The sequence below is a fragment of the Mytilus californianus genome, unplaced genomic scaffold (genome assembly GCF_021869535.1).
Source record: "Mytilus californianus isolate M0D057914Y unplaced genomic scaffold, xbMytCali1.0.p SCAF_9, whole genome shotgun sequence".
Lineage (NCBI taxonomy): Eukaryota > Metazoa > Mollusca > Bivalvia > Mytilida > Mytilidae > Mytilus > Mytilus californianus.
The window spans coordinates 45,954,732-45,968,562 of record NW_026262745.1 but is presented as its reverse complement, the minus strand read 5'-3'; the positions used below and the strand labels follow the sequence as shown (position 1 = coordinate 45,968,562).

General features: G+C 32.7%; 1 protein-coding gene and 1 long non-coding RNA gene across 3 annotated transcripts in view; both read right to left on the bottom strand.

Annotated features, from left to right (window-relative positions):
* Nucleotides 1-754: 754 nt before the first annotated feature.
* LOC127714338 (uncharacterized) lies at nt 755-1,133 on the bottom strand. The gene is made up of 2 exons (XR_007987691.1): nt 1,094-1,133; nt 755-824 (listed from the first exon to the last, which is right to left on the bottom strand). It is a non-coding gene; the product is annotated as an uncharacterized LOC127714338 (long non-coding RNA).
* Nucleotides 1,134-5,698: 4,565 nt separating this feature from the next.
* LOC127714325 (major facilitator superfamily domain-containing protein 6-like) overlaps nt 5,699-13,831 on the bottom strand; it is a 45,647-nt gene continuing 37,514 nt past the window's right edge. For both annotated transcript variants that reach the window (XM_052220386.1, XM_052220387.1), the window contains one exon: nt 5,699-8,547. In XM_052220386.1, coding sequence (XP_052076346.1) covers nt 8,435-8,547 — 113 coding nt within the window. In that variant the 3' untranslated portion in view covers nt 5,699-8,434. The remainder of the gene's footprint in view (nt 8,548-13,831) is intronic.

Below are 13,831 nucleotides of genomic sequence, written 5' to 3'. Positions count from 1 at the left end.
TATCGCTATCTGATACAGCAGAATCTTCTTGCTCCTCAACAACTTGTTCTGACAGAAATAACTTCTCAAGAGGTAACATATCACAGGATTCACAATTACAAGACTTAGCACACAAGTCACAGCATGAATGTTTCCTGCTTTCTTTCTTCATCAAATCATCCAAGTCTGAATTTCTGAGGAAAATACACATCAGACCCTTTCTCCTACAATCTTTAGCTTTAAGAATTGCCATAACTTCCGGTTCCAACTTCTGCAAGTGGTATCCATTGTATAGGATAATGGCAACTGATAGATTTCCATCCCTCAAAATCTACCAGATTATTTGGAGGTCCAATTATACCACTCCACTACACTTTTTTACATTTAAAACCCATTCCCAGGGCACTGGTTGACAAAATAAGTCTCAAAACACTACTTTCCTCCTTCAATGCATTAATTATAATGTTTTTGTTAACATCTGGAGTTTCAGAACGGAACATCTCAATATACTTGGCACAATGTGGCAATTCTGTTACAATGTATTTATAAAGTTTGGAAGTGTCATTTATCGATGAACAATACAAAAGTGTACGTGGGAAGTCCTGTCTTTTTTCCTCTAATGCATCTACTAACCATGTCATTCCCATTTCAATTTCATTTTTAATTTTGGAAGATACTAGTTTAATATTAGACTTGTTTGGTGATAAATTAATTTCTGTTGTGTCCTCCGCTAGCTGCAATATTTTCCTGACTTTTTTCCTAAAGCTTACTGTGCAAGTTGCACTTAAAGCCAATACTGTAGCATCGGGAAAGAGGGATCTTTTCTGTCTCCTTCATCTTGGCCCCTGAAAGAAAAATAGAAATAAGTACATCTATAAAAACTTTTATAAAAGGTAAATATCAGCACCTCTTGCCTAATTTGTTAATTCTTACGGCAAAACAAAAATAAATACATGTATGTGCATGTCCATATTGTTATGTAACAGCCTATCATTCAGTGGTTGTTGTTGGTTGCTGTCTAGCACATTTGGTTAGGGTTTTATTTTTCATACATTCTTATAATTACATTGTAATGGTTCAACATTTTGCAAGTAGTGGTCTTAAAAGAGCTTACTTTTTAGTATTAGGTTATCTCGTTCTTGAAAGCTGTACAGTTCTGTACAAGTGGTCTTAATTTTTTAATTCTATATTTTTGAAAATCTAAAATTCATAAAAATGGGAAGGAGTACACATCAATATATAGAAACAATTCATCAAAGTTTCATGCAAATTCGTTGAATAGTTTTTGTGTTACTGTCTGACATGTTGACGATTGACAGACAATCACAGGTTAGGGGAGGGTTGGGATCCCGCTAACATGTTTAACCCTGCCACATTCTGTATAGTGCCTGTCCCAAGTCAGGAGCCTGTAATTCAGTAGTTGTCATTTGTTTATGTGTTACATATTTGTTTTTCGTTCATTTTTTGTGCATAAATTAGGCCGTTTGTTTTCTGGTTTGAATTTTTTTACATTGTCATTTCGGGGCCTTTGATAGCTGACTATGCGGTATGGACTTTGCTCATTATTGAAGGCCGTACGGTTACCTATAGTTGTTTATTTCTGTGTCATTTGGTCTCTTGTGGAGATTTGTCTCATTGGCAATCCTACCACTATTCTTTTTTATATAGACAACGGTATACCATAATACGTCCTGTAAATGTGCGAATAGAAATGAACATGGGGAATAAACATTGTATCCACTTACCAAATTGCTATTGCGTGAAACTCATCAATTACAATCAACTTAATGTTAAACTTCTTTAAACAAGTTCTCCAATAGGGATCACCAACCAATGTTTCTGGAGATGCAAAAATGACATATATCAAACCCTCTTTGATTCGATCGTCACTCTGGGGGAGATGATCCTAAAATGCAAAAAAAAAATGTAGGTGGGCAGTCTCCAAAAAGACATATTTCTATGATAACTTCTATAATTTAAATGTACACTGTACAAATACCCTTTCTCCATTTCACTGCGTTTGATTAAAGATTGAAATCCAATGAAATAATTCTTATTGTTGTAAAGTCCAATACAGAAATTAATACAGCTGAGATTTCAATGAATGCATGGCATATTTTCTCGATTTTGAGATGTTTCTGCCAATTTACCTGTTTGGCCATCTAACAAGGTCATTTAGACTGCACTTTTTCATATTTTTTTTTTATTTTTTCACTGTTTAACACAAATAACAATCTAATTTAAAAATTAAGTTTCCCACACGTTTCTGGGCCATGTAAAGCTGACTATGCTGTAAGATTTTGCTCATTGTTGAAGGTCAGATGGTGACCTATAGTTGTAAACTTTGTCATTTGTTGTCTGGTGGAGAGTTGAGTTGGCAATTATGCTTCAAGTCTTGTACATGTACGACATCTTCTTATTCTTATATGCATGTATATTTGTTTTGAGATAGATTATTAGTACATGTAATTAACAACATTTCCCTTGGACTCTGGTGCTTCATTAATACAACATTTAGTATATATCTTTATACAAAGTATGAAGAACTAGCATTATGGCCAAAACGACTGTAAAATACTGGCAATATGACCGATACAATCTGTTTTCGGTGAAATGAGACAAATTTATGTGCTACCATGGCTACGATCTACTGCTTCTGCATTTTTTTTAACTTTGCTCATGTATATCTAAGTTTCATATTACTGCTTTGTTACTGTTAGTCATGTGTATATGTTGACATACTGAAGTTTAAATGTATGTTCCTGCAAATAAATTATATTTTATTTGATAAGGCATACATGTACATCTTTGCCTGGTCAGATGCGGATCCAGGACTATGGAAAAGGGGGCCTTGCATCTAGGCACCATAAGGTGTGGGAATAACGTCTTAAGAGAGAGGCATTGCATTAATTATATAAGTAGCTCCAACAGCATAGGCGGATCGAGGGGGCCTGGGCCCCCCTTTTGTGGGAAAAATGTAGTTGATTATATAGGGAATCACTGAAGCATGACTGAAGCGGGCCCCCTCTTAGGTCAGTCAGTGGGCCCCCCTCACAAAAAGTTCTGGATCCGCCACTGTACATGGGGGATAACATGTCACCCCCTAACTGATTTCTCAGGTGTTATAAACATCTTTATTATACAACACTGCCAACACAATAATTATAATATAAATTAGGTGTTTAATGGCATTATACTATAGTATAGACTATTCCATTTATTGAAGCCTTACTACCACTGCATGCTTAAAGTTATACTAACCTTTGTATGCAGCAGTAATATTTCCAATGTGCGAGAGTTTTTCCACCTGGTCCTGCATCAGAGCTACTAAGGGACAACAGACTAAAACTTTCCAGTTAGAACTGTTTTCAATAACCTCCCGGAGAACTGGAAGGTACAGTTGAAACGGCAGTGACTTGCCAAAACCAGTCGGGAGTACAGCCACGCAGTTCTTCTTGTTAACTAAACACTCTAAAATTTCATTTTGCTCCTTCTTTATATCATTTATACCAAATTTTGGCAAAACTTTTGTCAAAACGTTGTCCAAACTGGGCGCATCCATGTTTTTTAACGATCAGATAATGGTATACAAGCCCGACGCTGATTGGTTAATCGAAATTGATTTTCTGCACGCTGATTGGTCGGTCAAAGTTCACCAAATTTGACCCTAGACATGACCCTCAAGCGGCTGTTGTTAGATCTCCCACGCGCGACATATAAACAACGAAGAGCAAGTGCGGAGATTTAATTTTAATAAGATTGGGTCTAAAGAGACTGTGTCGCTCACCTTGGTCTATGTGCATATTCAACAAAGGACACTCTCCAACATTCTAGACAAGAATAGAATTCATGACAAAAATCTGTTTTGTTGATCTTGAATTGCTGATCATTTATCTGTTTAATTTCTCTTTATCTTCTTTAGTTTTTGCTCAAAACACAAAAGAGGGTAAAAAAGTCCTCATTTAAGGGCAATCACTCCTATATAGAGTGACAGTCTACTAACTGTATTGGCAAAATTTGATGTGTTGGTTGATTTTGCCTTGCTGATCATTTTTGTGATTTAAAGTGTCTATTTATCTATTATAATTTTCATCATAAAATGCAAACACAAAAAAATTGGTAAAAATCGTCATTAAAGGGCAATAACTCCAATAAGGAGTCGTCGGAAGATTTCCTCCATATTGTCTTAATTGTAGAACTTGTCTTGCTGATCAATTTTGCTCATTTAAGTTTCTATCTATCTATTATAATTTTTAAGATATAAGGCAAAAACGCAAAAAAATTGATAAAAATCATCATCAAAGGGCAATATCTCTAATAAGGAGTCGACTGATGATTTTGACCATGTTAGACTTATTTGTAGAACTTGTCTTGCTGATCATTTTTGCATTTTAAAGTTTCTCTTGATCTATCATAGTTTTCAAGATATTAGGCAAAAATGTTGAAATTTGTCATTTAAGGGCAATAACTCCTCCAAGAACTCGTCTGAGAGTTTTGACGTACATGTATGTGGACATTTGGTAAAGCTCAACATTCTGAACACTTTTGCCCTTGTCAAACTTTCTCTTTTCAAAAAGTTTTCAAAATAATAGACAAAACTTGCATTTTATCCCTGTTCTATTTTTAGCCATGTCGGCTATCTTAGTTGTCAGGCGGGGCCATCGGACACATTTTTTAAACAAGATACCCAAATGATGATTGTGGCCAAGTTTGGTTAAATTTGGCCCAGTTAAGTTTCAGAGGAGAAGATTTTTGTAAAAGTTAACAGACAATGACAGGTGACGACGAAGGATGACGGATGCCAAGTGATAAGAAAAGCTCACTTGGCCCTTTGGGCCAGGATGACCTCAAAAGGTTTGTTATGTAAATAAACAAATTTCTATTTATGTTAACATATGATATTTACAGTTTCAATTGTACTGTGTGTCCAGGTTACCTTGAAGTCATTCCGACATGGAAAAGTGTCAATATATTGAGGGAAACAACAAAATTTAAAAGTCTGTATAACTTTAAAAGTATTACATTTTTTCAAAGTTTATACACAAGCAGTTGTGCGGCTAGAAATTTTAGATTGTTTTGTGCCATCACATGGGATAAAAATTTACAGCACAATAAAATTAAAGTAGAGTATATTCTCTTTGTTGTAAATACAAAACTATTACCCAAAATTCAAATTTACTTTCCAATACTTTGGATGCACTGCTAACATTGTGGATCACAAGATAGAAGCATAAGTAGAGGAAAATGTTTTTAATTACCAAATTCTTCATTCTTCTGGTCTTTTAAATACAACAACAAATATATAGAAAATTCACAAATAAAATGTTTAGTATGTTCAAAAGTGAAAGTGCTTTTCTGTCATTCAGTCATGGGGCTGAGGTTCTAAAATCTAAAACTAAACAAAGTCTAAAAACAAAAGAAAAAACAAGTCAACAAAAAAGTGACATTCAGTGTGATATATAACAAATATAAACAGGAATATATGTATGGTTATCTAAAGTACTTAACAAAAATAACTGGAATTTATTATCTCCATCTACTGGAAATTATCATCATGAAATAAACAACATCTGACCATGCTGATGGGGGGGGGGGGGGGGGGCAATATATATTCATAAATGGTTTCAATGTACAAAAAAAAAAACTGAACAAGATATTATAAAATAGTATAACTAAAAACTGTTGTAATCTATCATAAAAAAGTGACGCAACTGGTGAATAGACTTCTTATGGTGAATCTTTAATTACTCATTTCAAAGAAGATTTAACAAATATATATATTCATAAATGGTTTCAATGTACAAAAAAAAAACTGAACAAGATATTATAAAATAGTATAACTAAAAACTGTTGTAATCTATCATAAAAAAGTAACGCAACTGGTGAATAGACTTCTTATGGTGAATCTTTAATTACTCATTTCAAAGAAGATTTAACAAATATATATATTCATAAATGGTTTCAATGTACAAAAGAAAAACTGAACAAGATATTATAAAATAGTATAACTAAAAACTGTTGTAATCTATCATAAAAAAGTAACGCAACTGGTGAATAGACTTCTTATGGTGAATCTTTAATTACTCATTTCAAAGAAGATTTAACAAATATCAGCATAAAATTTGCAAGGACTGAGCATAGCATCCCATAGCTTTAATTTCTTCAGGAGTACATTAACCACAATATAACTATTTGTTATTGCTCAAGTGTTGTGTACATGATAAATTTCTATGAACTTTAAAAAGAAACAATTTCCTTTTTTTCCATTAGTGTGTAAAAGTGTAAAAATAAAGTTAAAAATTCTTATATTGTCTTGGTCATTGGAAAAATATACCAAAAATAACTGTTTATTTGACAATGTTATAAATTCTCATTTTTGTTACTCACTTATTTTAAACTTTTGCACTTTTTCCTTCATTTATACACAAAAACATAATTATATGATAAAACATACGATTTAATAATGTATTGATTAATGAGAGGCACTTGGACATTAAAATACTGTTTACTAGTCTTCCTGACTACCTTTCAAGTTGCTTTCTTAACAATGAATTTTACTATACTATTTCTCAAAAGAGGCATGAACAGTTGAGCTTCTAATAAACCTCTTTTTCATATATTGGCATTATCGGGGAAATAGTTTTATAAAAGACAAAGTACAATTTGCTTAATTTACTGTTAGATAATAAAACTCTGAATTAATTTTCAATAGAAACATTTATTTATCAGATTATAAAAAAGAGCAATTGAGCTACCATGTCATATGGTACAAATCGTGTAACTGTCATCGATTCGAGCTGCTCATCCCCTTACTACTTGTATACAAGGACTAGCTTCCAACCTTTCAGTATAAGTTACCTAAGTAATATAATCATTTGTCTTACTGACATTTGACAATAATTCACAACCAAAAATACTAATCTAATATAAAAATAAGAAGATGTGATATGATTATTCTTGAGACAACTATCCACAAGCACCAAATAAAGTTAAACCTTTTTTCATTTCATTTTTTAGCTAAATTTACTTGACTAATGGTGCAATGATTAATGCAAACAAGAATTAATGATAGTAAAATCCTTGACATTTAACAACCAAATATAATACAAGATAATTAAATCGATTTCTGAACAAAATTGTAGTTAAAATAAATTGTAAAAATTGGCAGTTTGACCTTTATTCTTCACAATGCTGTCCTGTTGCAGTTTCAATTATAACAATTACACACTCTGAATTCATAATATGAATTGGGTGAATATGTGCATTTTGCTTTGATGATTTAAATCTATGTATGATACGATCAATTTTTAATGGCAGAAATAAATCTTGATAGCTTCATACAATATTTTATATGACATTTAAATATTTAATTAGTTGTTATTCACCTACAGGTACTAATATATACTGTGACTAGACTTTGTATAACCTTAGCAGATACTTACTCCATATTTCAATAGCTTAGTATTCATACTTCCCTTGGTAGCTTGAGAACCTTTATCTATTTGTTTGATTCTATATTTTTATTGAAATTTATTACCACTTTTTTTCATTTTATGACAGTCATGTATTGGATGCAAGAAACAAAATTTATATTTGTGACAAAAATCATATTACAAAAAGGGATTTCTTACATGACAGCTTCTAAACAAGCATAAAATATCACTTGCATGTTCGCAATACTATCAAGTTAATGTAGTATGGAGATGCAATATGTTTTGCCTGTGAGGCTGAGTAAGATTTTGGTCATGCTAGCTCACAAGGTAACAATCCTTTGGAAAAAATATCATTCTACTGGGACACATTATTCTGATAGCATGTTGCCCAATCTTTCCTCCTTACTCTGTTCTGCACTACAAGTCAACCAGTCTTTACCTTTACTTCTAAATATTTTGTGCTTGACAGGGAAGCAGCAAAATCCAATTCTAAAGTCTTTGATTTGCACTAGCCTTGGATCTAACCCACGACATTGCACTCTAGGAGAGCAAGCTAAATTTGGGACCAATTAATCCGTTCTACAAAAAAAAGAAGAAATCTGTTAACAGCATGTGCAATATTGTTGTTGAATAAAAAAAAACAAAAAAAAGAACCACTAATCTTTTGCGAGTTACTGGTAATGAAAAACTCTGACTCTTTTCACATAAAATATTATGATTAAAATTGATTGTAAGTTATACTAAAATGATCATCACTTTTGAGTATTTTTACTCATAAGATTTTTTGTGAAAAGAACCCTTATACCTTATACCAATAAAATTAATGCAAATAACCAGTACAAAGTCTAAATACTTAAAAAATCAGAAAACAACAAAAATTATCTTAACAGGCAGATGTTAAAACAAACATAGATACCAAAACCACTGGTGTCATCTAAAATGTTTTGAATTCATCTTTAAATTTCATTTGTTGTTAAGCTGTATGTTGTTTTTTTTTTATCTTTTTCTGGTTCAGCATGCAATTATGTAATTTTTGCATATTGTTCTGCTGGCTTGTTGTCATGGTTGTCAAGGAGATCATTTTCTGATGGCTTGATAGCAAGGAGACGATCTTCTGTTCCTTCTGTTCCTTTTCCTTAACAAAAAAATAATAACGTTTCATAAAAAATAAGAAAAAGTTAAGAAAAAAAAATATTTGAAAGCAAGATGAAACATAACAATACCATACAGTACTAAATCAGTGCTAATGAACTACGATATCCTTGAATATACAAAGTATTTTACACTAAGTCATACTTTGGAGAATGAGAGATGCACAACAGTGTTAGTCTCTTTCATTTTTTTAATAACAGAAATATCAGGCATCATGTTTACCACTAAGGGAAGATCTTTCTAACCAAGTTAATTTTTTCATTGAAGTTAACATAAAAAATAAAAACATGTATTGTAATATACTGTAAACCAACTAATTTTCGCGAGCGATTTATTTTCGCGACTTTCACGAGTAGAACAATAACTTGAATAAATGTATAACTTGGATTTTTCCTTATTTAACTACATCAAATTAATTTGAAAATCACGAAAATAAATCGCCGTGCAATGGACTAGAAAGGGCTGAATGCGAAATAAAGTATCCGCGAAATTAAGTTGGTTTACAGTAATGGTTTCTAAAGCAATTGAACTTTGTTCAATTTATCTCAATTTAAATACAGAAAGGCATATAAATCATAAACATTTAACTAAACTTTATCACACAAATATAAAGATATTACTTATGAAAGTATGATTCCACTTAGAGGAATTTAATAACTAGAGGCTCTCAAGAGCCTGTGTCGCTCACCTGATTCTACTTTGGTTTTGGAAATCATGTTAAAATAGATTAAAATCATAACAAATACCCTAATAATGAGTGAGGCCAAATTTGGTTTAATATTGGCCCTGTAATTTAATAAAAAATCCTGGTGGCAATCTTGAACAGTAAATCAGCAACAAAGTAGCAACACTTCATCAGCACCTCATAAGAAACATTTATAACATGTTTGGTTTCATTCCATTCAGTGCACCTCTAGAAGAAGCATTTGTATGTATTTCCAATAGGGTCTTATGTTAAAGGAAGTCCCCCCGCTGGCGGCCATCGTGGATGAAGGATCAGCTTCAAAGTAACAACACTTAGTCAGCACCTCAACAAGGAACATTCATGCCGTGTTTGGTTTCAATCCATTCAGTGGTTCTCTAAAAGAAGACATTTGTATATTTGTCCATAGGGTCCTTTGTTAAACACTGTCCCCAGCTGGTGGACATCTTGGATGATGGATCTGCTTCAAAGTAACAACACTTGGTCAGCACCTCAAAAGGAACATTCATGTCGTGTTTGGTTTCATTCCATTCAGTGGTTCTTTAAAAGAAGACATTTGTATGTATTTCCCGTAGGGTCCTATGTTAAACACTGTCCCCCGCTGGCGGCCATAATTGGTGGATCGGCTTCAAAGTAACAAAACTTGGTCAGCACCTCATAAGGAACATTGATGCCATGTTTGGTTTCATTCCATTCAGTGGTTCTCTAAAAGAAGACATTTGTAAATATTTCCCATAGGGTACTATGTTAAACTAAGTCCCCCGCAGGCGGCCATCTTGGATGATGGATCGGCTTCAAAGTTTCAACACTTGGTCAGCACCTCATAAGGAACATTTATGCCATGTTTGGTTCATTCCATTCAGTGCACTTCTAGAAGAAGCATTTGTATGTATTTCCAATAGGGTCTTATGTTAAAGGAAGTCCCCCCGCTGGCGGCCATCTTGGATGAAGGATCAGCTTCAAAGTAACAACACTTAGTCAGCACCTCAACAAGGAACATTCATGCCATATTTGGTTTCAATCCATTCATTGGTTCTCTAAAAGAAGACATGTGTATGTTTTGTCAATAGGGTCCTTTGTTAAACACTGTCCCCAGCTGGTGGCCATCTTGGATGATAGATCTACTACAAAAAAACAACACTTGGTCAGCACTTCATAAGGAACATTCATGCCATGTTTGGTTTCATTCCATTCAGTAGTTCTATAAAAGAAGACATTTGTATGTATTTCCCATAGGGTCCTATGTTAAACTAAGTCCCCCGCTGGCAGCCATCTTGGATGATGGATCGGCTTCAAAGTAACAACACTTGGTCAGCACCTCAAAAGGAACATTCATGCCATGTTTGGTTTCATTCCATTCAGTGGTTCTTTAAAAGAAGACATTGTATGTATTTCCTATAGGGTCCTATGTTAAACTAAGTCCCCCGCTGGCAGCCATCTTGGATGATGCATCGGCTTCAAAGTAACAACACTTGGTCAGCACCTCATAAGGAACATTCATGCCATGTTTGGTTTCATTCCATTCAGCGGTTCTCTCAAAGTCCCCCTTTGGCAGCCATCTTGGTTAATTGATTTGCTACAAAGTAACAACACTCGGTCAGTACCTCATAAGGAACATTCATGCCATGTTTGGTTTCATTCCATTCAGTGGTTCTCTAAAAAAAGACATTTGAATGTATTGTCCATAGGGTCCTATGTTATATGAAGTCCCATGAAAGTTTTATTTGAATAATAAAGAAGTATATGAAATTTTGATAGGAGGGCTCATTTGGCCTGTTGTTCAGATCAGAAGTTCCTGTTTCTGTACTATCAAACTTCCGGGAACCAGTACGCTCTAATATGCAATTAAAGGTATGTTGATTTTTTCAGCACAAGTCAGCATAAGGTACAGTTTTGACATGAAATAACTGCCACTTAATTTGAACTTAAGACAAAGTAGCCATTTATGCTTGAAATTGCAGAATTTAACATAGAAAGCAATGGGGCTATGAATTAGTGGTTTTATACCTATTACTGACAGGCATGTTAAATTCTATTTTTAGAAATCATACCCTTTACAGTGAAAATTGGTCACATTTGTTGTCAGAAATCATGTTACATTATTTTTTGTATGTAACAATTATGTTAGTGTCAAATTACAGCCCTCAAATTGCTACAATAAGGTATTTTAGCCTTTTTTGGTCATTTAGCATGCACACAGTTAAGATTTTACCTGAAATTTAAATTTTTGGATTATCTAACACTGAAACCAATGAAACTTGTATATTATGACTAGTTTATAGTATAAATATCGTTTTGGTCAAATTATCTAGTGAGTGTTCATGTTTTATTGTGTTTCTTGGTGAGTTATTTATTTCAAGGAAAATTGGTGTATACTTATATAGGAATTCCAAAATCTCACTTGAAATGCATTTTATAACCATTTTAGCAAGTTGTCTATCTTGGAGATACATGAATTGCTCTTGTTGATCCATGTTTATACATAAAAGTATGTTTTTTTTACCAAATCACTATCCTTTTCCAACATGTAGAAAAAAGGGGGGATAAAATTATCAATTATATTTTATGTTTGGACCACTGTATTTATATTCAAGGAAGAATCCCTGATAAAAATAAGACATATAGGTAAGAACACTGTTATTTGAGTAGATATTAACAAATCAGAACTGGTAAAAATTGAAAAAGTGTCATATCTGTCACTATTAGTATCCATATATAGTTTTCTTTGTTTAAAGCATATGTTACTACCAGTTCAATTTGAGCTTGAATTCAGTGATATATTGTTTTGACAAAAGCTTTATGTGTTTTTCTATGCTGGAAATAGATCATAGAAGGAAATTAAGTCAAGCAGAAGTCAATATAACAAGTTTGGTGCTGTATTACTGACAGGCATGTTAAATTCTATTTTTAGAAATCATACCCTTTACAGTGAAAATTGGTCACATTTGTTGTCAGAAATCATGTTACATTATTTTTTGTATGTAACAATTATGTTAGTGTCAAATTACAGCCCTCAAATTGCTACAATAAGGTATTTTAGCCTTTATTGGTCATTTAGCATGCACACAGTTAAGATTTTACCTGAAATTTAAATTTTTGGATTATTTAACACTGAAACCAATGAAACTTGTATATTATGACTAGTTTATAGTATAAATATCGTTTTGGTCAAATTATCTAGTGAGTGTTGATGTTTTATTGTGTTTCTTGGTGAGTTATTTATTTCAAGGAAAATTGGTGTATACTTATATAGGAATTCCAAAATCTCACTTGAAATGCATTTTATAACCATTTTAGCAAGTTGTCTATCTTGGAGATACATGAATTGCTCTTGTTGATCCATGTTTATACATAAAAGTATGTTTTTTTTACCAAATCACTATCCTTTTCCAACATGTAGAAACAAGGGGGGATAAAATTATCAATTATATTTTATGTTTGGACCACTGTATTTATATTCAAGGAAGAATCCCTGATAAAAATAAGACATATAGGTAAGAACACTGTTATTTGAGTAGATATTAACAAATCAGAAATGGTAAAAATTGAAAAAGTGTCATATCTGTCACTATTAGTATCCATATATAGTTTTCTTTGTTTAACGCATATGTTACTACCAGTCCAATTTGAGCTTGAATTCAGTGATATATTGTTTTGACAAAAGCTTTATGTGTTTTTCTATGCTAGAAATAGATCATAGAAGGAAATTAAGTCAAGCAGAAGTCAATATAACAAGTTTGGTGCTGTTATAGGTATAGAACCACTAATTCAGGCCCGGTCGGAAAGAACATACAAGAAAGTAGTACATATTTTAAACAAAATAGTTCCTACGCATAGCTGTATCTTTGTCAATAGTTTGAATATTTGGGTAGTTTTAGTATCAAATGAAAGCTTTGGGACTTGGGATCACTGTAGAACCCTAGTTGAAAGTTTTATTTGAATAATAAAGAAGTACATGAAATTTTGATAGGAGGGCTCATTTGGCCTGTTGTTCAGATCAGAAGTTCCTGTTTCTGTACTATCAAACTTCCGGGAACCAGTACGCTCTAATATGCAATTAAAGGTATGTTGATTTTTTCAGCACAAGTCAGCATAAGGTACAGTTTTGACATGAAATAACTGCCACTTAATTTGAACTTAAGACAAAGTAGCCATTTATGCTTGAAATTGCAGAATTTAACATAGAAAGCAATGGGGCTATGAATTAGTGGTTTTATACCTATTACTGACAGGCATGTTAAATTCTATTTTTAGAAATCATACCCTTTACAGTGAAAATTGGTCACATTTGTTGTCAGAAATCATGTTACATTATTTTTTGTATGTAACAATTATGTTAGTGTCAAATTACAGCCCTCAAATTGCTACAATAAGGTATTTTAGCCTTTTTTGGTCATTTAGCATGCACACAGTTAAGATTTTACCTGAAATTTAAATTTTTGGATTATCTAACACTGAAACCAATGAAACTTGTATATTATGACTAGTTTATAGTATAAATATCGTTTTGGTCAAATTATCTAGTGAGTGTTCATGTTTTATTGTGTTTCTTGGTGAGTTATTT